The sequence below is a fragment of the Corvus brachyrhynchos genome, unplaced genomic scaffold (assembly GCF_000691975.1).
Source record: "Corvus brachyrhynchos isolate BGI_N302 unplaced genomic scaffold, ASM69197v1 scaffold97, whole genome shotgun sequence".
NCBI classification, from domain to species: Eukaryota; Metazoa; Chordata; class Aves; order Passeriformes; family Corvidae; genus Corvus; species Corvus brachyrhynchos.
This window is the reverse complement of record NW_008239758.1, coordinates 517964-544407: the sequence shown is the minus strand read 5'-3', so window position 1 is coordinate 544407 and position 26444 is coordinate 517964. Positions and strand designations below refer to the sequence as shown.

The 26444-nt window shown below is 38.8% G+C and overlaps 1 protein-coding gene across 3 annotated transcripts in view; it reads right to left on the bottom strand.

The window, feature by feature from the left end:
• Positions 1–17496: 17496 nt before the first annotated feature.
• The window catches only part of WDR72 (WD repeat domain 72), a 94601-nt gene continuing 85653 nt past the window's right edge, over positions 17497–26444 (bottom strand). The window contains exons 18-19 of one of the 3 annotated variants that reach the window (XM_008639999.2): positions 23663–23761; positions 17497–17907 (exon numbers count right to left, since the gene is read on the bottom strand). In XM_008639999.2, coding sequence (XP_008638221.1) covers positions 17852–17907; positions 23663–23761 — 155 coding nt within the window. In that variant the 3' untranslated portion in view covers positions 17497–17851. Of the gene's footprint in view, positions 17908–23662; positions 23762–26444 lie in introns of those variants that run through there. The other 2 variants (XM_017742721.1, XM_017742723.1) reach the window with 2 other exon arrangements.

The following is a 26444-nucleotide window of genomic DNA, read 5'->3' as shown; positions in this document are numbered from 1 at the left end:
CATGTCTGTCTGTGTGTGCAAGGATTCCTCGTGGGAGGAAGGCTCGCACAACTCCGCTGTGTGAAACTACGCAGGTGATGGACAGAGAAAAAATAGCTGAATTAAGCTCTTCTTTGATTTTACGGAACATTGACTTCTGCAAATGTGACCTCAAATTCAAATTGATTTGATCTTAAATGCAGGAGATTTCATCTACCTTCCAGGCAAATATGCTCCATATGTTAAATACCAGTAAATATAGTTAAGTTCTCCATTGTCTATGAATGGAATACAGAACAGCTTTTCTGTAAAGACCAGATTCTCCCTTAGCAGCAGCAGATTTAAAAGGTCAGAACTGGTAATGATCAGCTGAAAACAAGGGCTTGCCTGAAAGCTGTTAAGAGTTTGCATTTCCAGTAGGTCCTAAAGCCCAGTGCTTGACAGTCCTTACAGAAAAATTCAGGTGAAACGGCACCTTGTGGATTTTTTTGTCCTGGTGATGCTTCTTTCTCCTTTACCTTCTGATGGTAAACAGGAAAACTTGAATGCTTTTTTTTAGGACATATAATCAAAATTCAGGTATTTCCTTGCCACAGGTTCAGTATTTAAACTGACCACTACTGCGAGGGGTAAGGAAATAACTTTTAATTAGTTATCTCATAATTGCTTCCTGTAAGATTTTGTATTTTTTTTCTTTAAGGATATTGTACTGCTTGACACCCAAAGAAAATTTCTTCAACAATTTTGGCTACTTATTTGTTATGCAGCCCTCTGATGTTGTTCCGGATAGCCTCTATTTTTAGCTCTTGGATCATACATCCTGGGGAAGGAGAGCGATTCTATTCTCTCTCCCAAAGATAGATTGCCCCTGAGTGCCAAAAGCTGGCTATGGAAAAAAACAAAAACAGCAGCAAAGTGCTCATGGCAGAAGGCTTGATGGAAGCTTTAGGGGAATAATTCTGATATGTTTACTTTATTTTCTTTTTAATGGGTTGTCAGCTGAGGAGAACAAACAGCTCTTCCTGCATCCAGAAGAATAAGCATTTATTGGTCCAGATAAAGCACAGAGAAGAAATATTGTTCAGGGTGCACTATAAGTCATCACCATGTCTCTTCAGGTAAAATGCCAAAGTATTTCTCCTCTACAGTTTTCACTGTGCTGCTCTGTGCAACACAGGCTGGTAGCAGAATGGTCCATGGCCATTGGAACAACACAGAGTTGTATACTGAACGTAACCTCTGAATCTCACCCTGCAGCAGCTTCTCAGGTGAAAGTATTGCTAATATCATCAACAGAAAAAGCAGTATCCTTGGGAATGATATGCATGCACTTTCAGTAGAAGGGTACACTCTCATATGCACATTCAGAGTGCTCCTGAAGATGGGAGGGGTTCGGGAAGGTTTGAAGAGTCAAGGATTGCAGTGTCCCAACTCTTACAGACATATACTGGGAAGCCCTACTGTCTTCATGCTGTCTTCATGTTGCATGCAGTCCTCCCTGTGCAATAGGAACTTGCTATATTTTCCTCTTCACAACCCACATCACCAGTAAAGCCTTGATTTTTTACACTGGCACTGCATTAAGTAAGTGGTATACATGGAAATCACTTTCCTAACTTTTCAGGATAAGGACCTTAGAAAAAAAATAGTGGATTGTTTTCAAAATGCCTGTGAAAGAAAAACACATTGCTACTGTTTAGCTGTGTTTCAGAATGTTGTCAGTAGGAAGTGCAAAATTACATTTCTCCATGCCCACACTGGAGTTGTCTGGTAAATGTACTGCTGAGCTGACATTCAGTGTCCTTGTAATGAATCAAGTCTATGTCTTTACAGAACCTGGGGTTTACAGCAGTGCTCTGAGTTTATAGCTGAGGGTAGTCTTAAAGATCCATGCTTCCTTTATGTATTTCAAATTGATTTGAACCATAAGCCTTTCTTTGCAAAGAATTCTCTAGAAAGTAACCCTCCTAATCACCTTGTATGTTCTGGCCTAGGACCTCAGCTCCCTCAGTAGGTTTCATTACAATTGCACCTGTGTTGCTGTGCAAAACTGCCCAGAGGGAGACCAGAATGGCAAATCATTCTCATTTCCCAAAACGATTTTTCTTCAGGTCAGCTTTGGTGTGGTTCTCTCGAACTGGCCAGTCTTGAAACTTGTGGGCACTGGTTCTTTTTATGACAACCAGTACCTATTTACTGTGCATGTCAATGAGTCAAACACTCTGAGCAGCCTTTAGCTATCTGACATGCCTTTGTGGTGACAATGACATTACCCTCAAAGGGAACCCAAGGACCTTCCTAGATTGCCACTACTTGAGCAAACAGGTTTTGATGGTAGCCTAAACACACACTGGTGCCAGGCTCTCAGAAGGAGCAATAGAGATGCCAGGTGTCAGCATACAGGGAATACAGGGAATTGCTGGAACCCTGTCAGACACAGCCAACAGGGATCAGCAAAACCAAAAAATTGCTAGGAAACTCTTGAATTCCACTGTTTTAGGGATCTGAGAAAGGTAAGGTTGCCATTTTGTCAACAGCATGTCCAATAATTCCAGTCCCAGATTCTGCTCAGGCATAATCATTCATCTATATCTGTTAATGACAATTTAATTGCAGATCCTTATCTCATAAATACGGAAATATTTGTATATAGTAGTATGTGCTAAAGAACACATTGAATTTCAGTTTGCCATCAATTTCAGCTTGCTATTTATATACAGCATATGGATTTCATGTTTTCCCTTGACACTGGCATTGCTGAAACAACCACTTGATCTATTAAATTTTTTGAGTAGCTCTTTAAATTATAAATAGTGCCCAGTTGTTTATTTCAAGTGCTTTCAGTACTCCAAATGTGGTTTAATTGTATTTGAAAACTGCCAAATATCAATGGAGATCAATCCCGTCCCATTGATCTGTTTATGCAGTTAAACATGTAGAATATCAGATTCAGGCTCTAACATATTTAAATACTCCTCTATTGATCAGCTGCTGCCATGATCCAGCACAGATGATGGTGCAGATGATTACAGGAAACTGCCTGCTCTGGTTTTCTCAACTGATACCTCCATCTTTCAAAAGGCATCATGGAAAAACTGATCCACAGCTCAAAACCAGAGGGTGAATCAGATGGACACACAAGCTTGCCATACAAAAAGGTTTAATCCATGGAGATTTTAGTGTCTGATGTGTGAAAAAAACACATACTGAAAAGCAAAATTCATTAAAATCCTGCACCTTTCTGCCTTAAAGGGACAAGAGATGAGTTAGGGACCTCAGACCATCTTTGCTCCTTCCCAAAAGCAGACAACTACCCTCCAGGGCTGCTTGTCCAGCTACAGGACAAAGGTCTAAACTTATGATGCAGAACTGTCTTCGTTAGAATATATGGCAGAAAAATGCAGTAATGTCAGATCTTGCGATGATGGTACTTCAGTGTTTTGGATAAGAACGTGATCCTGATTAGAGAGCTCTACAAGCAAGGGAAAAATACTTTGCTTCAACCCAAACCACTTATGAACAGATTTTCTAGAGCTAAATAAATGTCCCTTTTATTTTTTAGCTGTTTTGAATATCCATGCAAAAGCTGATCAGGAAACACTGACCTCTTGTATTTCTAGTTCAGAACTAACAGGGCACAGAGAGTGTGAATGGGTAAGGACAAAATGTTCCCAATACCATGTACTGATCAGGGCTGGGTATCAGAGGAAAATCACTCTCTGGCCAGTGGTGAGGCTTCAAGGGAGGAGTCAGTTCTGTGCTGGTATCTCAGTGAACCGAGGGGAAAGAACCTCACATACCCCTCAGAACTCCACAGCTAAGTGAAAGCTGCAAAAGGCAGAGGAACACAAGGGTTTATATCTTGGGAAAAGAGGAGTGAGATGGATTAAAGAGCAAAATTGCTCTAAAGGATTGGCAGAGCCTTTCTAGGTAAGAAGAAAAAAGGAACCTCATTTATAGTTCCATAAAGTGCCCCATGCACGTGACAATATTACAGAGAGAGGAGTGATGCAAGGAAGTGTCAGGAGTGTGGTCTTCCCACTCCTAGGGCCTCAGAAAAAAGCCAGCACTGCTGTGGATGAATGAGAAGAGTTCAGGCAGTTCAGCAGCTCTTTCTCAGAGCTGAATGCTTTATCTCTTGGGTTTCTTTTGAAATCCCAGCTAGCTGTGTAATACTAAGGTGAGAGCAAAACACAAATACATATAAATTGCTCTGTGGTGTTTCAGGTGAGTGAAATGCTTGGAATGCAACCACCCATCATTAATATTATTGTGCTTTGTCTGCTAATAAAGGTAAGTAAGAAATTGTCCTTGTCAAGTTTCCTTCAAAACTGACCCTTGCTTCAGGCCTTAAGTAAACAGCCTTCTCTGGGAAAAGCTGCACGTGGTACTGTCATTATCAGATAGGTACTTTTTCCTGAATTGTACACAAGACAAGTGTTTAAACAAAGTCTAAACATTTTTCAACTTCTCTTCATAGTCCAAAATAAGACTAAATCTACAGTTTAAGGTATCCTACATACCCGTTATGACATCCTATTAACTGGTCCTGAAATTAATTCATATGGTCTCAGATACAAAGTAAAATACTTTTTCATTATTAGAGAGAATTATTTTGTTTACAACAAGTTTTGAGGACACTATTGCACCTGCTTTAGACACAGGACTCCACAGTTGATGACTGTCTTTGGCAGGATTTAAATATTTCAGCAGCTGCTGAAAATGAATTTTATCAAAGATACAATAACAAAAGTAATTGGCACATTAAAATATGAAGAAAGGAAAAGTAAGATTGTGTTGAGTTTAGAAGACTTCCTTCTTATGAGAAGTCAAGCATTGCAGGCAATACACTGCTGGTAGCAACCACCTGAACTAGCACTCATCAATATTTCTAAATTACTAAGAGGAATCTAGTTAATTATTAGTTTCTTTACACCTTCTGGCAACCTTGCAAAGATTGCTATGAGTTAATATAAATCCCATAAAGTTCAAAAATGTCCTATGACTACTGGAACTTTGTGGGAAACACTAATAACCAACCTAGAGGTTACAATACAGAACGTTTGTTGAAGGTACCGTGGTATCTGCATGTGACTGACAGGGTGATGAATGATGATTGCCAGGCTGGCTTTGAACAAGCGTTCTTCCTCCAGCAAAGTCAAACAGACCTTGCAGAGGAAGTTACAGAATTTGCTTTCTGTTAAGGAAACTCAGAGATTAAAATCCATATGCCAAAACTTGAAAACTTGGAATCCAGCTTCAGGAGTGGATGATTCTTCTCAAAACAATCTCCCTGGAGCTCTCATGTCACTGCTGTAGACTGGCTAAAAGCTCTGATACCCCTGTGCTCAGTGGCAGAGACATCACCAGCAGAGCCCAGCACAGCAATCAGAGGAGAGATGCTGCCCTATCCTGTCTGCCAGGCAAATGCAAAATACCTGCCCAGGATTGGTATAAATAGTATTTGACTGTGTGTGCTCAGCAGATTCTTTGCTGAGAATTAGGCAGAGAGAGCAGTAAATGTTTTCCTTGTATGTGTGAATTTGAAAGCCTCAGTTTAACTTCACCATTTATGTTTCAAGGCTTAACATTCACATGATCCCTCTTCTTAACACAGACAATATACATCATAGCATTCATTCACAAATGCAAGCAGACTGTCACATACACTGGCAAAAATACAGATGGAAGGGGGTAAAATATGCAGGAAGCTATCCTATCCCCCTATGGCCTGAAATTTGCTCAGGGTATTATACATGTGATTAGCAACTGTCTGTCAACTAAAGGAAAAAAACTTGGGAAATTTAAGGAGGATATGGCTTTTACTGAAGATGCAGTAGTCAAATAATAATGAAATATAAAAAGCAGCATTGTAAGTTTCAGCCTGAAAGATGAGGTCTTTGAAGACAGGGAAAATAAGCGGTAAGATTCTCCTATCTTTTGTTTGTTGGCGTGTTTGCTAAGACTTGCCTCATAATGGGTTAACATTTCAAACATGAAGCCAAGTCTATCAATTGTGTTGTTGTGGTCTGATTGTCAGGACCAAAATGAGACACATTTATCTTTAAAATACCTCTAAAAGTGCTAAACATATGTGTGTATATAAAAGCATAGAGGAGTATGATGAGGCGACTGTATTGATTATGAATGGACATGGACTGATACACATAAAGATTGGTGTGCAGTACATACGTGCAGAGGGAAGAGTTAAGCATTGCCACAACCATTCTTTCTGCAGCCCTAGAGCTGAAATTTCCTAATATAACTGCAATCCTCACGTTCACTATTAAAATAGGACTCAATATGGAATATACAGTAGTGGATACAAATAAATACCTGCACATACACATGCTGTACATATATACAAGGCTTGACTCAAAAATACTTTGCAATCAGTAAACCTGTTTCAGTGGGGTCACACCAAGTAAATGTTCTTAACATATATTTGCAACTTTAAATTTTAATGCATTTTAAAAACCTACTAAACATTTTAATTTAGCATCTCTAATAGGAGATATTTTACGCCTTGACATAGAAGTTTCATAAACCAGACATTCATCATAAGCATGTGTAATTTTGTCTCCCTGGCCATAGGATTTTCAGGATTTATGTGCAGGATAAACTCTGATAGTCTACTCACACCCTGCATTCTTAAGATGCCACTCAGAATATCTTGTAGTAGATTCACAGTTCTTGCTGTTTCTTCAAGCTTTACTCCACAGTTTATTTCAAAAGTAAAACGTAGCTCCTTAGGAGATGGAAAATTACATTTAATCTCTTAATATAATGGCAAATAATATTAACTGGTTTAGCTGCATTTGTTCCATTAAAGAAATGTAACAGCTTAGTTTCAGAAGGTCAGTAACTTCTGAAACACTCTTGATTCTCTTTCTTGTCTGTAGCTGAGGAAGAGCAGAGACCACTCTATTCTCAGCAGTAAAGTGGTTCTGTCTACTTAGCTAATTTCCCCACACACTCTGTAGTTCACTGGTGACATATGTCCAATGCTTCCCCAGGTTTAAAAGAAAAGGAGCTCACATTTTGCCAAAGAAGAGCCAAGACCACAGAGGAGATGAAATATAAGATAAAGTAGTAACACTGCAGTGGAGTGAACCCAAATGGGACCTTGATTTTTTTAAAGTGACATATTACAGACATAAACCTGAGCTGGAGAGATCAAATCTATACCAGCAGCAAGAGCTAAGCTCTCCAAAATTCAGCAGGGTTCAGATCTCCTTGCTGGGCTTACTCCTATCCTTCCATGAGATGAAAATGTAATAGGAAACTCTAGCAAGAACATGTATTTTCAGCTCCATGATTTGATTAATACTGGTAGAGTACTTTCAAGATTGCTCATATTGCATGGCATGCATTTCTCTTGAAGAGGATTCAATCCACTTTTATACTGACTTTTATCACATTCAGGAATGCACAAATATTCTGCTTTAGGTACATTCCATCATTCTGTGCATATCCTTTGTATACATATCTGTAATAGCAACTAAACGTCCCTCAGACAGTTTTCTGGCAATAAAGCCAACTGCCAGCAGAACGGAAAGTAAGTTTGAGTGAAAAATTATTTTACCCTCCAGAAAAGCATGGACATGTTCAAACACTTCCTATCAGGCATGGTCATCAGGAGTGTATTAGTTGTTGCAGATCAAGAGCATGGAGATTGTTCCATCACTTTATCAATTTATGTAATTTTCCATACCTGCGAGTGTTTTCTCACTCAAATTTGCCAGTACAAATACAGCATCTGTTTCTACAGTCAACTCACAGTGAGGGCCCAGTCATACCTGCTCATATAAATACACAACTGTAGTACCAAAACCATGAAAAAGAATATAAATACCTCATAAGGAAAAATAGATTAGTGCTTAATTTCATGGTGTTGGGCTCAATAGACAAAGGTTGTCAGAGAAGCACAGTTATAGATTAGTTACGCCTGTTTTTGTCTGATAAAATTTTAAGCATTTTATTTTCATTATTACTTACTTTTTAAAGATAACTCCAGACACCCAGGTTTACTAGTGTGATTTCATTAGCAGAATTTCATTCATTGGTAGCATTTCAACTGATAGCTCTGAGAACAGAAAGAGAACAGAAGTGGTCTTGCTGGGAAGGAAGTCTGAGGGCAGAGGAGGATGAAGTATCTGCTGTTTTTTCCTCTGGATGCCACTGCAAAGTTTTAGCCATGGACTGCCACAGAGGACCCTATGATAGCTTTCACAAGAACAGTTCAATGCATTTCACTTAGTTGTCACTTTTTTCAAAGCCACGGTTGTGCAATGGCAGTGGTGTGGAATAGAAGTTGAATTTCACCATAGAGATAGCTACATTTCAGTGGTGGGTGAAGTGATCCCAGCAGACTTTGTAAAGCACTTGGGGATTCTTACAGATGAAAGGTGCTATATAAATGTCAGGTATTGTTATACACCACTTAGGAAAAATGTTCCCATTTATTCCTCTGGATTTACTGTTGAGCATTTAGAGATAATCGTCACCGTTGATAATACCAGTAAGAATAGTACCTTGAATGCTGCAGACTGTGCAGATTGTTCTGTATTCTGCTTGTCTGTAGCAGGAGGTCGCATACTGATAAGAAAGAGGAATTTTTTGACAATGTGATTATAGAGAACAAGCTATTTTTCATATTATATGGTCAAAGTGCAACTGTCAGAGTTATTTACATGGCTGCATCATTTATAGCCCAGGATTATTGAAACGACTCAGCTGAAAGGTAAGCTGCTTTCATGATGGTATTCAAAACAGCAAAGTACAACAGCTCCCTATAGTAGGGCAATTTATTTGACTGTATTACCTCTCTATACTTGTCTAAGTTCTACTCATTCATTTTATTAATAGATTTTATTTAAATGCATGACGGATGTTTCTAACAATGCTTACCCAAGCACTGATTAGAATTTGTTAGAGGGATTCCAGTGTTTATCCTAACATGAGCGCCTTTGGATTTTGGTGTTTTGTTTAGGGCTGGGAGGGGGGCACTTCTTTTTAGCATAACAGAGTTCCAAATGTAGTTCAGTATTGATTTTAACAGGAGTGTAAAAGGCAGACGGCTTTTGCCAGGTAGATGAGTAATTTCAGCAGTGCACTAACAGATCAAATGGTCTTTATAGTACTGGAAAACAATCCTGCCCCAGCAATTCTCTCAACTGAGTAACACCTGAATATAAAGACACTCACATTTCCCCCTTCCTCTTCTGCTTCCCAAGTCTCTCCTCTCAGATTTCTGTCTTCCAGTTGGGGTACCTCATTAACCTGCAGGCTCTATCCCTGCCTCATTATCTTCTCCTGAACATCTGAGGAGGCAGAAGCCAGGCTGTATTAACCCACTGATTGCTGCTGACCGAGTGATGCCCCTGAGCCCTTTTGGAAGCAGCTTTGGCTAAATAAAAGCTGCTGGAAGATGTGGTCCAGGACTGAATACTGGATAAGTATAAGAGTAATCTACAGTGGGGATTCCTTTTATTAAAGCCTTGGCAAAACCTTTGTGTGGAAGGCAGCCGGATCTATCTCTAAGGAAAGCAAGCAAGCTTCCCTTCTATTTCCAATGTATTTTACTACAGAAGCTGTAAAAGCATTAAAATGCACAGAACCAGCTCCTCTCCTTCCTGCTAGCCAGCAAGGGCACTCTCCTGGCTAATCCAGAAAAACTACCCCCTGGAAAAAGGCTAAATACTAAGGAAAACAATGTTGGTGAGATTCTTTATGTAGTCCCATACCCCTTTCCAAAATGCCACGAGCTCAGCGCTGTGGGCACTGCTCCCAACATCTGCAGGATTGTAGTTATGGCTGTATGTATCCTATGCAAATTCCCAGAAATTCCCAGTCTTCCGAGACTATTGACATTTACAGCCACCTTCAGAGCACTGTTCAGAATTATCATAAAAGACAAGAGTGCAGCTTGGAGACCAGGGTGATCATAATTTGACCGTGCTGGTGTATTTACTCTAGCTAATAGAGTTTATTTCTTATTTTTCCTTTTTGCTGCTTTTACCTTGTTCTCTCCCGGTGGAAGTTTAACCACTGGCTATCATGGGAGGAAGAAAAAACTCAAAATTCCTGAAAAAGTGTGACAGATTTTTCCTACACACAAAGGAAAAACCAAACAGCCAAATAGCAGGAGCAGAGAAGAGCATCTATAGATACAGGTGTTGTAAAAAAGGGGAGTATCACAGGATGCTACATATTCCATGGCTAAGCAAAACATTAACATCAATTATATCTGCTTAAAGGAATTAAATGAGACAAGGCATTTTTAAATGGAACATCTAGAATGAAACCTGTGAAGTACTTATGCAGTTAGTCAGACATGTGACTTAAGATATGAGAAAAGACATTTCTAAAATCTAATCCAAAAAACCACACAAAGCTGAAGATTTACTCCAACAGTATCATAAATTCTCCTCATACACAAGGTTAGGACAGGAGAAACCAAAACCCGGGAATGTCTTTTAAATATCAACTCTTTTCAAGTGAAGTAATATTCTTAAGTATCTAGTTGAATAAACAAGTACACAGAGTAGGACATGTGTTCGTCATATGATAGGTGGTAGATCCATCTAACACTTCCCAGAGATTTCTTTATGAAAACCACCAAAAAACCTCTGTAATTTAATCACTAGCCACTGCAACTGGCTGTCTGCCTGTTAATTGCTTGGACAATACCCAAACTGTCAGACCAAAAGACCACCCAGTGATTCATTGGGCTGTCACTTCATATAACCAAAGCAACAAATATAAGAAAGAGTGCCTGGAATGAGTCTTTGCTTGTGATGTCTTCTCTGATATGTTCTCAGTATCCAATCCATTAAAATTGTTCATCACCTTCTTTAAAAGCTTGAAATATTATTGCTGCAAATCTCGAGTTCCTAAGGAGAAGTTATACTCCAAAGTGATTCTGCAAAAATATCCCTAAGGAAAGCCTGTTCAGTAGTTCTGTGAGTTTCTATATTGTATTTCTCAGGTGATTTTGCTGCTTAAGCATAGTAAGTTTGGGCAGGGGTAATGAAAATCTACCAGTATTTTTATTACGGCATTTTTCTTTTGTACTGAACTTACAAAACACCATGACATCCCTTTATATATCTCCTCACAAAACTTCTCCAATGTAGTACACAGAGATAACACTAACACAGAGACAATAAGTTCCTTGGAGCTCTTAAAATATATTTTCATTATAGGTCATGTATAATCAGCACTAATATGAATTCTAAATGTATGCTTGGTTGCAATGCATAGAACTCTCCCATAACTATATTGTGTATATTACCAGTGAGGTAGAGGGAAGGTGAAAAGATATGTTTTATTACTTAAGCAGTAGCATAATTTTGAAAATATAGAAAAAAAGAACTGGATTTGGGAGACCTTGAAGCAGCTTTTTGACAAATATCTGCTCACTGGAATGAAATCTAAGATTGATTTAATGGATGCTATGAAGTAAGAAGTAAAACCCATCAAATCTCCAAAACACATCCTAAAAGTAGCAAAAATACATTTGCTCTCAGCATGCATTAGTCTGGAAGACATTTAAGAAGGGAAGTGCTTTTCCCATTACCAGTGTCCAGTGCATTGTACTCAGCAAGTATAGGAGACACAAAAGCTGGCTACCCCAGTGCTTTGATGCAACACGTGTCCAGTTGCTGCTCTTTTCTCATCACTCATCCACTTTTACTGTTGTCACACATTTTATCAGGCAAGAATTCCTGCTTTCCCTTTGTAAGTCCTTTGCCTGAAGCAGTAGTTAAGGAGTGCTGTCACTCCAGAACACGTATCAGAACATCTGTAACATGTTTTTGGTCATAGCCCCATTAGACATTAGAGGATTGTTTGGTCAGAGCCCATCCACTGAGTGCAGCGTGAAGCTGTGACAGACCCTCCTGCTGGAACCCTGGCCTCTGCAGAGCGGCTGACAAGCAGCTGGATGATACCCTGTGCCAAGGGTTTCTATTTCACACTGCACAGAAAGGGCATCAGAGGGATATCAGTTCCCATTTCTCTCCCAGCTTCTGCAGAGGGTTAGAACAGACCTGCCCAGATCTGCAGCTGTAGCAGCTGGATGACAATGGCTCAGTGCCACAGTCTGCCCACCTTCCCAGTTACCTTAGCTGATTCCATAGACAGTGTGGATTCAACCTCCACCCAATGCATCCTCAGACAGGATCCTATGGAATCCTACTGGTTTAGAAGTGTTGTGGGAGCTAGTGCTGGTCTGCTCACTAAAACACTACTGTTTGCCCCCAGCATTTAAAGTGTTTTCTAGTTCAAGGCACCATCATTGTGCTTTCTTGTGCTAGTTTTTCCCTCTGTGCACAGTTTCACGTGTAACACCTGCTTTTACCTCTGAGGGCCTGGAGATGATCCCACCAAGTCTCCCTGAGGTTTCATAATGCTGCAGAGACTAAGGCTGCTAGACAGCTTTGATTCTGGGTCTCAGTTATGTTGCTTCCCTTTCAAAATCTCTCTCTACTTCTTAGCCAAAGTAAATGTCAGTGTAGACAGCTCTACACTACGCAAAGATAAAGATAAAGATATTTGGACCTTCAAAATGTTTTTTTCCAGGACAATTCATGATACTTTCTATAAAGCACTGGCATTAGTAGAACCTGTAGCACAAAATCCTACACTGTGTATCCCACTACCTTCCTCTCTCCTTCCTCCTTGTACCTTTGACAAGGATGTCCACAGTCAAGAGCTTTCCTGCCCAGGCTGCTGCTCATTCTGCAAAGAAATACAATTTTGAACTTTCAAAAACATGCTGTGTGTCTTGCAACCCAGTGCATAGGAAGAATTCTAGAAATTTATAGGAAAAAAAAGTGTAGAAAAAAATAATAGCGGCAACTATATTAATACAGACGATATGAGTTACTGTCCTTTAAACACTGATATTATGAAGTTGAAAACTTCTTTAGACACACATGTTACTAAACTGATATCCATCTTTAAAGTCATCAGGCTTTCAGTTCAGTCCCAACAATAATATTCTTAAGCATGTTTTTTTCGAACAAACTTAAGAAAAAGCTGGAGCGAATTTCAAGGCTTGAGTGCTGCTGCCATCTACATGGCAGGAACACTATAAACCAAAACAAACAACAAAAATCTGTATGTTACATTTACTGGGCAGAGCTGTAAGTCTGCAGATCAGTGTGATGATAGAAAATACAGTCCTGAAACTGAACAGAACCTTTTATTACTCTGAGTTTCTATGTGGAAAATTCATGATGATTTAGGGTATGATTTCCTCATGTTCTTATTATCAAAAAGATCACACATTCTTTAGATAAAATTTGAGAACAAATAAGGGAATTATCACTATTTTTCTAGTGTTGGATATTGTTAATATTTTTCTTATGGGTTTTATTCTTTCAAATGCCCCTCACCCAAAAAAAGAGAAAGAAAATCTGCCAGTTAATGCAAAACTGGAGGGATTAATGTACTTAATGAAACAACATACACTACTTACTCCAGTGATGCTATTTTTCACAACTGTCTTTCTGAGAGTATTGCAGAGGAAGAAAGCCAGTTTTTATTGCTGTATTTGCATGCCACAATGTAAATTCAGGCTGCACAACTCTATATTCTGATGTTAAACCTTCTTGAAATACATGAAAGAAAAAGATAAATGTAATTAAATTTGTATTGCTAAGAAATTTTTTCAAATCCAGTCTGCTCTAAAAAAACTCTGCAGATGTTTGCTAACTTTCATAATCTTCAACAGTTTAGCAACTCACACTGCTTCACCTGCACAGCTCTGCTTGTACTCACCCCTCACAGCCACATCCACTGGAAGACGGGGAAGGTGTTCCTGCTGTGACTTGCCTCTGTCCCACAGCACACCTCTCAGACACACTTTAGACTTTCCAGCAGGTGTCATTCAAGAAACAAACTTCCCTTGGACTCCAGTAAGACAATCCTGGGTTATTGTGTGGATTTTATGTTTCATCCAAGTTGAGAACTACTTCTCCAAAAGTAAGATTGATGAACTTTCACTTTGGGGATCTATTCAAGTGACAGTCCAACCCAAATGCTAACAGTAATGCTAAGATCTTTGTGTAGCAGTTCAGACTACATATTCAGTGAGGAAGCAAAAAGGGGAAGACCAGTCCTTGAAATTCCTCTGCATCCTTTTCTCATGCAAGAACAGCCTGCGAAATCCAGCAGAAACATCCATTACAAGAAGCAGGACTTTGTCTTCACAGATCCCCCACCATGGATGTGGGTGCAATGCTATTCAGCACTGGCACAGTGACTGGGATTTTTGCTGAAGCTCACTGTCCTCGTCTGCCTTCAGAGAACTTGCTCTTTTCAAAAGGAGTAAAATCCTGGGCAGAGGTAATGCTGCTTCCTGAACCTGGCTCCTTCTTTTCTGAATTTCAACACTTCAGCTCAGTCAGATGTGCAAAACCGTTTCCCTTGCTAGGCTGCTGCTGTTTGGTGCTTGCAGCCCCACTGCATAGTGGTTTTGTGAAAATGTCTCTTTATTTCAAACACTGAATCTCATACACATATTTCAAGTCCCATGCCAATTTGCTTTCAGAGTATCTTTCACTGGTTTGGGAAAAGGCATTACTCCACAAAATACAACCCCAGAACGGAAGCAGTTTATTACAATGATTAAATTTAAAATATGTAAATGGCACAAGAGATTTCAAAATATAATGTTTGGATTTGGAGATATAAATGAACAGTTAAAACTTTAGGGAGGTTTCCAGACAGGAACCTAAGTCAGTGACCATTCAGAATGACCATTCAGACAAAGTACGAATTATCTGGAAAACTCAAAATCCCTCAAATAAAAGAGATGCCAAAGCATTTTGATTTGGTCTTATACTAAAGCAGTAAGCATCTTTTAATTTTTTAAAATAATATAATGAATTATGCATGTAATGTAAAAAATGCTTGTTGGATTGAAAGCCAAAGGTCTACGTTTAAGTAAGACCCCTGCATATGGCACACTGAACTTCCAATTTCATGCTCACTTTTGTGTGACCTGTCCCACATTTCCACTCTGCATTGCTTGCTCCTCCTTTGGTCTTTGCCCTGAGGCCAGTACTTGCCTTGGCACAGGCTGGGCACACAGCAGTAGTGCAAACATAAGTGAGGAGACAGAAGCCTGAGGCTGGAGTGGGCAGTAATCCCCCGACTTTGAAACCACACCTTGAACCCCATGACTTCTGGATGGAAAAAAATCCAAGCCAAACCAAAACACCATGGTCCTTAAGCAGTTTAGGTATTCCTGAATTTTTTACCCCATATTTAAAATTTATACAGCTACCCAAAAATACTAGCATACTACTCCTTTTGACAAGATTTCTTCAGAGCAACTCAATAGAAAAATATATCCTTAATTGCCTTAGGACTTTGTTGTCAACTCCATCTCCATAAGCATGAATGCAGTGGTACATCAGACCACGCTCATACAAAATGCTTCTCCAGCTTGGCCTACAAGAAGTACTTACTGCAGGAAGTGCATCTGTATTTCTGCATTCAGCTCTGAAATTGCCACTTTGTTGCAAAAAGATTTTTCTGAGCGAGTTCATCATGAGCACATATTATAAAGCTGGTTGTTTGAAAGACATCCAGAAGACAAGGGGAATATATTTGCTTTACTGGGAAATAAATGTACCTAATAAAAAAGTTCCTGCCTTACCTTACTGATCCTGTAATGGTAATTAGCACAAAGCACGCACAAGCATGTGCTGAACACTGATCATCACTGCACAAACCATTCCAGAGGGCTGGCTGTATTGGCAGGCTGCTGATGTGCACTGCTTTGCACAATTAAAGACAAGCAATCAAATATCATGTTGCACAAATGTAATTGCTACTACAGCAGTACTGGGTGTTATGGACAGCGCCAGTTCCTTGAGCTATGAGACCTCCTTGAACACATCCATTTTTGAAATATCTAGCTGGAAGAGTTTTCAAGAGATTTGTTATCCTGGCCCAAGTGAGCAGATGCTAATGCAAAGCAATGATGCTTCTTGTGAATGGACTTCTTGATGTCTGTGGAAGAGTCTGCTGCAACAACTGGATGTGGTTCTATACATGGAAGGGGAGCAAAGGAGGGAGATGGGTCCATCCTTTGTAATTTTTTCTACTGTCTGCAAGGTTCCTGTGGGGCTACTAACAACTTACAATTAATTTACAACTTTATTTTTACCTCCTTGATGTTTGCAACTCTCATTCAGCCACAAAAGTTAAGAGAAGGATATATGTCAGCTGAAGACACATTCTGCTGTCAGCTGTGTTGTGCAGGTATAAATACCTCAGTATTATTCCATGCATCCAGCAGAAGAAATGCAAGAATGAAGCCATAGCACTCAGTGTTCAGTCACCACAATTCAAATACAACCAAATATGAACAAAAGATACACTTTAGATAGGAAAATGCCTTCCACAAACAAGGAAAGTTGTTCCTGCAAAATACCAAATGTCTTTTGGTATTGGTATTGAAATCAAAACCATTGACTTTTCTGCCCAAAGATGCCATTCTCCTGCATGGTATTTACAGTCACAGAAAAATAACATTAACTACCTTTGTCTTCTCTGGATTGCAGCCAATTTGAATTACATATTCCTTAGCCGAATAAAAACTGGGATACTTCTCACAATGCCCTTCCACCACCCCGTGTGTCTGAAGGCCGTACACTGCACTGAGGGACACGGACTTACGGATTATAAAACAAGAGAAGGAAGCAGCTTTCATGTCTGCTTCATTCAAACCATATTGTGGCAACAGAAACCAGGTTTTATCACTCCTGCAGCCATGACATACCCCCACAAGGAAGAAAGAGATTCATTACCAGAGAATCTTTCCACACTGAAAGAATTTCCACTCGCCTAGTTAAGGCACTTTACAGCTAACGTGACAATTAGAAGGGATAAATCAGACCAGGATTTCCACCATAAGGTACAGATCCTGATGGTAAATTCTCAAATATCTTTGCCCTCATTAACACAATTGGCAATACAGAAAGTGAGCTTACGGCTCTGAGCAGCCATTATTTGTCAAACCAGCCTAAGTCCATCAGAATATCAGGTGATAAATGGGTCTAATCAGATGCACATATCCTACAAATATAATGATATAATTTAAAAAAAAATAAAAGAAAAAAAGGAATAGCTGCTTTTCCCAATGAGCACAAATTGATATTCAGTGAAGTGTATAATTTCAGAAGAGGACTCCAAGGGCTTCTCCAGTTCCATACTGGTACTGCATTTCTACAGATGATGGTAATGGTAGTATTTAGAGAAAAGGAAAATTTACATCCTAGACATGACCAGATTTGTTATCAATTTCCCATCCTCTCCTGTGCACAGAACATTCTTTGTATTTTATTTATTTCTAAATATTCCATGTTTAATTCAAATAGTGAATTTCTCTTTTCAGTGAAAACAAATATTCTAATTATTTGAAATGCATTTGGTTTTTCTCAGTGTTAAAATGCTATTGGTAAGAAAAGTCAGAAGCAAGAAGAGAGAAAAACTTGATGTATGTAAAACAATACTAAAATTGATATAATTGTTTAATGGCAATCAAAGTTCTAAAGATTCAGGATCACTACATAAACAAGTGAATGACACCTAAAAATAAAGAGCTGATATTTTCTATATCAAAACTACCAAAATTTAGTTGAATACATGTAAATCTATCAGTGATGGAAGTGTGAATTGAAGCCAGTAAATCAGCCAAAAGCAGCTGATCTTACAGAAGGTATTTCTTCTGAAAATGAATTGTTAAAGGTACCAGAATAAATACAAAAAGCCATTTCATGTCCACCACACCACATATGGTCCTTGGTTGTCCTTCTACATCTTCTATTTCTTTTGTCTCAGCAGGGTTTTTCTAACACACCTTACAGGAGCACACCTTAGATATCCAGGGATGTGGCTTCATGTCATCTGGAAAAGAAATGTATGATTTCTTAATGATTTACAGTTTGAGGCTCAATGATTTTACAATTTGAGGTAATAGCTGAGACTGTTACTAAAATATATGTTATTTTACAGTCTTTTTATAGAGTAACAAACTCTATAATTTGTAATGGAATAAAAGCTTTCAGCACCCTCATGTTAGTGTTAAAAGATCCAGAAATCTACCTCCAGAAGACCGTTCACATTGCAACTGATATACCACAAGAAGCAGTATGGAACCTAAGACAGCTCAAGAGAATGTATGGCACTCCTCAAAACTCTTTTCCTGCAGTCCTCTGCTTCTATTTTTTTGTTTGTTTTGTTTTAAAGGAAAACGCTCCAGTGGATCAGCAGAAAGGTAATTTCTATTTTAAATTAAAAGTATTTTTATGTTTCCTCTGGAAAAATAATCATGAAATTATATATATTTTCTCTTAGCAGAAATAATCCTACAAGGCCTGTAAACAGAAGTAATAAGTCACATTGTCAAGGCTTTTTAGAATTCCACAGAAAAGCTTTCAATCACCAACTTTTACCTTTGTGGTTTCTTTTAATTTGATGTATGGTAATATTTAAAACCTTAATTTTAATTACTTGCATTAGAAACACTGCTCAAACAGGTACCACACCTTTTATCCCAGTCTCATGAGTATCTTGTAAATTTATCCTATCATCTATGATCTTTCTATCTGTATCATAGACACAGAGAAACACACATTTTCTAGATGATTATTATGCAATCTTCTGAGTTAACAGTTTAATTTGCTCTTAAAAAAACAAAACTGAAAGAAAACAAAAAAACCCACAAATCAAACCAAAACATAGAGTCATGATTCTAGTAACCCAGAACACTGACAGGATATGACACTACACCTACTGCAGTGACATTATGATGCATTCATCCATGCTTACACTGGAAATTCCAGAACTTCTTTCTGGAGTAATTCCTGGGCACTGACATTTTATACACAGTCCCATGGCCATCAGTGCCTGTGACCAGTGGGCTGGCCCTACATTGCATCCTCTTCCTGCTGCATGCATCCTCACCAGAAACAGCCTCCAACACCCCATTCCCAAGTCAGTCCTCGTTTATTGCCTCCTGCTTTTCACGAGGATGCAAACAAAAAATTTTGATTTTCTAGGGTGCTTTGTACCTGGAAATCTACTGAATATTTACTTTTACATTCTGCCTGTGTTCTGATCAACAGCCATAGAGACACAATGCTGACTTAAAAAACACTCTTCAGTGGACAGAACTTTGAGCTGGTGAGTGAGTGTTTGATGCAGTAATTATAACTTGCCTGACAACAAGATAATCACACTTTTACTGCTGTATTTTTAAGCACAGTGCGGCTAATAAGAATCTGCTGTTGTTCATACATTTTCATTTCTATTCACTGCAGTTCTGCCTCTCACAGACTGTATTTCAGGGACAGAGACCTTTCCCATCTCTGTGCCAAGGTCCAAACAGGACAAGCAATTAAGCAAGACTGCAAAAACTGCTCGGATTTTCCCGATTATCTGTTACACACCCAGAATTACATTCTGTCCTGAAAAGTGAAAAATTCAAGAGAAAGAAAATTTAATATGTGCAATGGTTTTGGAATGAAGGGATGGGAGAGATCATGAGCTGCAGAAGGGACCAGGCAGGGATTCAGGCAGAGACTGATACTTAAGGCTATAAGTGTACAGGGTTTTTACCATTTACGTGTTTTCTATCTAAAAGATGGAAAACACTGTATTTTCCATCTACAGCTTCAAATTCAATCTTCCATTAGTGAGGCTCAGTTTCCCTCTATTGTCAAGTGAAGTAATAGTCTATTTCCTACTCTACTGCAATGTGTATTTTGGGGAAAATAAGAGGGAAGAGGCATCTGCATCTACATTGTTTCTTGTGACTTCTGTTCAAATCTGTTCCTTTTTCCCACAGGAGCTGCACTTGCAGAACCCTCCTTAGTGGGACTGCCCCACATATGAAAGCTATGACACCTCAAGTTGTGCTTAGTCCTACTACAATCCTCAGATTTTGACTAACAAGATTCAGAGTATTTTCAATCCCCTTAGGAACCATCTCAAGCAATTCCCTTTGGCCACGATGATCTGCATCTGGGGGCGTAAAATTTCCACCGTTTGTACAAGAAAACTCAGGTGAACAGCTCAGACCTAGAAGTCTAACTAACACATCCATGGACACTCACTTTCAGCCTCTTTCTCAGTTTCTTTAAATGCAGAAAACTTGTCTGGTAAAATGGAAAACTGCTGGGAATATTTCTTGAAAGAAAGAAGCACTTTAAGCAATAGTGAATTCTTTATGGGGGATTGATATGATTAAAAGTCAAGTTCTACAGAAAACTGTTGCAATTCCTATCTGATTATTACGTTCAAGGCCAGAGCAGAGACAAGTTTGAAAAGCTAAGGCTTTGCATGTCAAACAGGAGTAGTCCTCAGCATGTGGGGGAAAATGGCAGTGATAAACCTACTATTAGGCATCTGGGAGAGAAGCCCAGCATCTCCTCTGTGTGGGGCCTAAAATAGACATGAGCCACTATCACAGATAATGGCAGCCTGTAGCCACATGAAGGGAGCAACTAAAATCCATTTCACTTAGACAAGAAACTGCAGTCTGATATTTACCTGTGTCCATCACATGTGAAAAGTGTTTACTGGGAATTATCCAAGAGAAAAGTGCAGGTTGAGGGGTTTCATTACCTATCTAAAAGTAGTTCAGATCACACATTGAACACAAGAAATCACAGGTAAATCTTGGATTGGTGTCTTGGGTAGTCAAATGGATTCCTGCTATTCATCTGAGGATATGCCTCCTACAATTGCTGGAGGCCCACACCCAGAGCAGTGAGAACATGTGCAGCCACAGAAAATGTGAAAGTAAAACTAACAGAGTAAGCTTTATGTGATTTTTAAAATAAAGATTACTTTGAAAATAAAGCTCATTCTAATGTCAAGGACAGAGACTGCACCTTTCACCAGTGAAAAACACAACACACAGACAAATGTGTTAATGGCTGCTCTGCAGCCTTCCTGAATCTGGTAGAAGTTGTAATAAAGAACCTTTTCTAGGAATGGTTGGAATTCCTTCCAGGTATATTGTCATATTTTCACCTTTTCCTCATCAGAAGAGATAATAAAATAAATATATTTCTTAACATCACTTTTGCACCTATGACAACTTCTTGTAACTGAAGCACAAGAGACTCATTATAGATTAATTAATAAAAACTTAAAAATTAAGTTTGTAAGGTTGCCTGGACTTTGAATATGCATGAGAGAGATTCTAAAGTCACAGGTTTCACCAAACCAAATGCTGACTTCCCAAGCATTCTCAGGTTCCATGATTCAAAGGTAAAGCACCTGAGAAAATCATAGCCAACTGAATGTCATATTATTGTTTCAATGTTTGCTACTGAAAGTAAATGGTAAGCTTTAAGTAAATGTATTGTGTTACCAAATCTTTCCTTTAAACAAGCACTTCTGTCAGAAGTGTCTTAATTTCTTATCACAGAATTTCATCCGCACAAGGAGCAATAAATAATTCATGTTCCTAGCTCTTTGTTGTGTGTCCCTGAACTGCACAGAGCTGGAAGGCTGACAGCTGTGTCAGGACAAGCACCAAAGATCTGACATGACAAGTGACTAACAAGTTTCTTTCAGTCTATAGTGAAAGAAGACAATGGCATAAAGTGCAAAAATGAAATCCTGAAACAAAATGAAACTGTTTCTTTCTCTTTACCTAAGTGTTTGCTATGAGCTTATTTCCGACCCATAACCTCTGGTCATTTTATAGTACTGCCCAACCCCCTTTACTCCTCACATTCGCCTGGCCATTTACGCCTGTCCACGGATCAATATGAGCAATTCTTGGAGAAATACGATGTCTCCATGACAACCAAGCCACAAATTCTCAGTGGAAAGCAGTGAGACCAGTAGTGAAATCTCCTGAGGTTTTCAGACCTATAAGACAAGATGTCTTAAAATGCAGGAATGGACAGAAACAAAAGCCAGAGCAATTCATTGTTTATTACTAGTTTAATGATGTCAGATGCACTGATTGGAATTCAGTTTTTAAGTTTGGATGCTTTATCAACATGTATTTTTGCCAGTCAATATTCACCTCCTGACAGGCTTTTATTCTTTCCATTACTTCATACAGATATGCAGAGAGCAGAAGTGGGTATGTAAGTTCCCATCCAAACAGGTACACTTTGCCAGAGAGAATTAATTTAAGGTTAAAATTAGTGTTATCTTCAAGGTACATTCATTCTCCCCTCAACGTGTTCTTTAGTGCCACCTTGCTTTAATCCTTCCTCACTTCAAAACTGATCAAATCTTGGACAATCCATATTTTGGCCCATAATTACTGTTGAAGGGACTACAGACAGTTTCTGAAGGAGATACTAAACACCACATATTGTCAAACTTGGCTCCTCTCTGAGTAGATTATCTATTTCTTTCTAAATCTCATGCTGGTTTCTGCTGGACAACATTGAATCCAAGTCCGTGTGGCTTTAAAATGAATAGAGATTTACAATTCATTGGTTTCAATTATTGTAACATATACTGGTGTTCATTTCTCTAGAAAAGATGAAAAGGGAATGTAGTTCAAATCAGGTATATGACAGTAGTTGAACTCCCAAGGAATCTTGGAAGAGTGGAGTGTGCTGAAATATAATCCCCCAGACATGGGTCCTATCCGGGTTCTGAGATGACTTAGGGGACCTGACATGGATTTCAGACTGCACCCTTTGACTGAAAATTAAATCTCAGCAGTGTTCCTTGGGGAAGGATCAGGGGACTGTTGGCAGCTGCCCCCTGTCAGCACAGGCTGCAAGATTTGGAAATCTCTTAACTAAGCTGACAGGCCGCAGAGACGATGAATCAAAAATATGATACACGGATCAGCACACAAAGATGCAGGAGGGTACAGAGAAACCAGATAAAGCAGGGAAGGAAAATACCAAGTGAAGAAAGATGTTTAACTCTTTCACTAATGAGGGCTATGTGCAGGTTATGTGTGTAGTGTATATGGGTCAAGCTCACAGTTTGCTTAAAAGATCTTAGTATTTAGTCGCACAGAATGTTTTTAATCAGCTGTGACTTGATACAATTTATATTTAATTGTTTCCTTTTGGGATTCATTTAATAAATTTCGTAGATGTTCCATAACGAGAAAGATAATAAAACTACATGAAGATAAATCTTTCGGTTACCAAAAAGGATGCACTTTATGGATGTTCCTGTATTTAGCTGAATCAATGTTAAGAGTCATTAAAATGAAATAAAGATTGTGAGCTGATTTAAGGGGAAGATTCAAGCTATTTAATGCCACCAATTTGCTTTCCTCCAGAGATACGGTGTTTGAGTGTCCGCTGCTGCATTCAGCTGCAGTATATACAGTACTTCTAATTTTTCATAATCTCACGCTACCTTCAAAGGGTCAGACGTTGTACATATATTAAGTAAGCAGTGTAGTCCAAAAGTAATCATAATGAACTAGTAGTGTCAGCTTTCTTTTTGGTCATAAAGCCTTTATCCTTTCTAAGACCTGAATTCCTGATGAAAGAGGAAAGGATAACAGCTCCACACCGTGACCCCTGGAGGTGACCATTAATTTGACATTGCAGCTGCTAAAAAGGAAACAGCATTACAATGTGCTTTTTTTTGTGACCCAAAAGCTGTGTCAGATTTATCACTTGATAGTTGGTGGCTGTCTTTAAACACCTCTCACCTGGACTCTCACACTCTTCCAAGACACATCTGTCAGGCGTATCCTCCACATCTTGGAAGTTTGCCGAGTTGGAGCTCTTGTCATGCTTCAGCACACTGACTAGAGCAATAAAGAATAAAAACACAGGGAGGGAGAAATGTAATGTATGCAAAAACCAACACTTCCTGATTTTCTGCAGAGCTTTCAATGCTGAAGACATAATTTGTAGAAACAAGTAATAGATTGAAAAAAACCCAAAAACTCAAACTACTTATATGTAACCACAGGACAGTTGAAAAATCTATAGACAAGAATTTATGCAGCGTGAAGTTTGAGGCAACATCTTAAATGAGGCCCCTTTGAACTAGAAAAACAGCTTTTACTTACAGAATCCTCAAATAATAAAATAATTTAGAAGTCATAAAAAAATGCTTGTCTGTTTAACCAAAGAAGGCAGTAAAGAACATAAAAGATAAATTAGATGGTTTTGTAATTACTGGAGTCATTCTGGAGGGAGAGAAATAGTGTTTACTTTAAGATGAAAATATGTTGTATACAACAAGCTGGAACGTGTACAAAAATTAGCAGTAATTCCAAAGTGCAGTGAAACCCAGACTGAGTTGCAGTTTAAAGATTACCAAATTTGGTTACATGTTTTACTTAATTGATAAAACCATTTTCATTTCAGAGCATACAAATATTTTCAGGGAAACATTACTTGTCTATATATGACTTTCTAATTCCCTTAGCTTTTGAACAGATCCCACATAATTTTTCCTGAGCAGAAGAGAGGTATTTCCCTTGTCAAAGTCCATTTCCCTCTCTTCTGCTTCATATCTCCATATGGAGCCACAAACACAGCTTGAAGATAAAGTACAATTATCAAGGAACAGCACAGTTAAGCCTAGATCTCAATTTTTCTGTCCTGTTAAAACTCTTAGCTGATCCTATTTCCTAGAAAAAGAGCAGTGGCTAGAAAACGTTTCTTTTTTTTGCAGTATCTAAAAAACCAAGCAAAGTTCCAAACTTCCAGGGAGATGAGGATACCAGTGGCTATGCACAATCTCAGCGTTCTTCTGTCTTCTTTTCAAAAGAGGAAATTCCCTTATAAATTTTGATGGATTTTTTTTTTTAGACCAAATGAATATTTGCTGAAGGATTATGTAATTCAAGCACCTATTTAAATTCTCCAAGATTACGAATGAACCAACAAGGCCTCAGGGCAGTATGCAGACATGAGGAGCTCAAAAGACACATATTCCACTTCAGGGCTCTGTGCTTTCCAAGAGTTTGCAGCTATTGATCCCAGGTCACCAAAAGGTTCCATCATTCTTGACTCCTGCAACAGAGTCTGTCTGAAGCAATCAGGGTTTCAAGACTATTGTGGAATCAGAACTTTGAAAATGTAATATTAAAACATAATAAATAATAAGATCTATGATAGTGACACCATGCATTTCACCTGAAAAAACAAAAAACCAGTAAGTTTTGATTAAAATACTTGCTTTGGATAGAAACAAATCAGTACATAAAACCTTGTCCAGGTAAAGTAGGAAGTGTTGACATGATAACGTGCACGGGGTAAGTTGACATTGAAGGACAATTACAGTAACAAATAACAAATGTTCTTGTTCACACATAAAAAAGCTATGATATGTGAAGTAAGAAATGTCTTTAAAGATATCTCTTCTTTTCTCCGATTTTTTATTTAAATATTTAAATGATTTTCAATAGACTAACTGAAGATTCCCCCTTCAAAACAGAAAAATTGGAATATACAAGTATTCGTATTATATTTAAAAACAAAATAATTTTGTGCCAAATTTTTAGAACATTTTTTTCTCAGACAGCTCTTCCTACAGTGGAGTCAGCTCCACTGTGCTGAGTGATAGATTGAGTCTACAGCTGCATGAATTTAAAAGTCAGAAGTACTCTGAAGTAGAACAATAGGAAAATTTCCAAGAGAGTATCCTGTGAGGAAAGTGAGAAAACAAGAAGTACAGCTATGCCTTTGGAGAGAAAGCATAAAATCACAAGACCTGTCTGTTTTGGTCTCATAGCAGTGACCAGAAATTCAGAATCAGCCTTTCAAAACAAACTGTGTACTTTCAACCAGTAAAGAACTCTCATAGGGAGCCAAAGAGGGAAGACACTTCCACAGCACCAGCATCAGTCCCAGGTAGGAGCTGGCAGAGAATTCCCTTACTGGAACTCTGTGCTGGAGTTCCAACTGCCTTGCATGGGACCAGGACAAACCTGCTCAAGTGCTCTGCTCCTTCCCGGGCCACGGCAGCACAAGTCAGATAATTTCGACTGACCTGCTGGATTTTACAACACAGCACGGAGCAGTGTTCTTAGTGAAGGTACCAGATTCAACTGAGAAGTAACTCAGAGCATAACAACTAAAACACAACTAGAAGCAGGTCTATGCACAGATGAGGTACCTCAGGAGGAAGGTGTGAAGTGAACAAGAAAGAAACCAAGACAGGAGGGCAAGATGCTTGGATAAAGCAGGAGGATTTCCAGTTGATGTCTCTGAATAGATATTGCAGAGATTTGGGGAAATTTTGGAGAGGATGGAGTCATTAAAAGCCAAGAAAGACAAAAAATGAGAAGAAATGACAGGCAGAGCTGATAGAGCTGAAAAACACCAAAAAGCATGAAACACTCACAGTAATAGCTGGTCATCAGGAACAGTTTAAAGTGAGTGGAAAGCAGGGGTGGAAAGGATTTTCATGGGGACAGAGAGACAGAACTCTAGAGGACTTATGTCAAAACAGCTGTTGAAGAAGGCAGTTCAGCA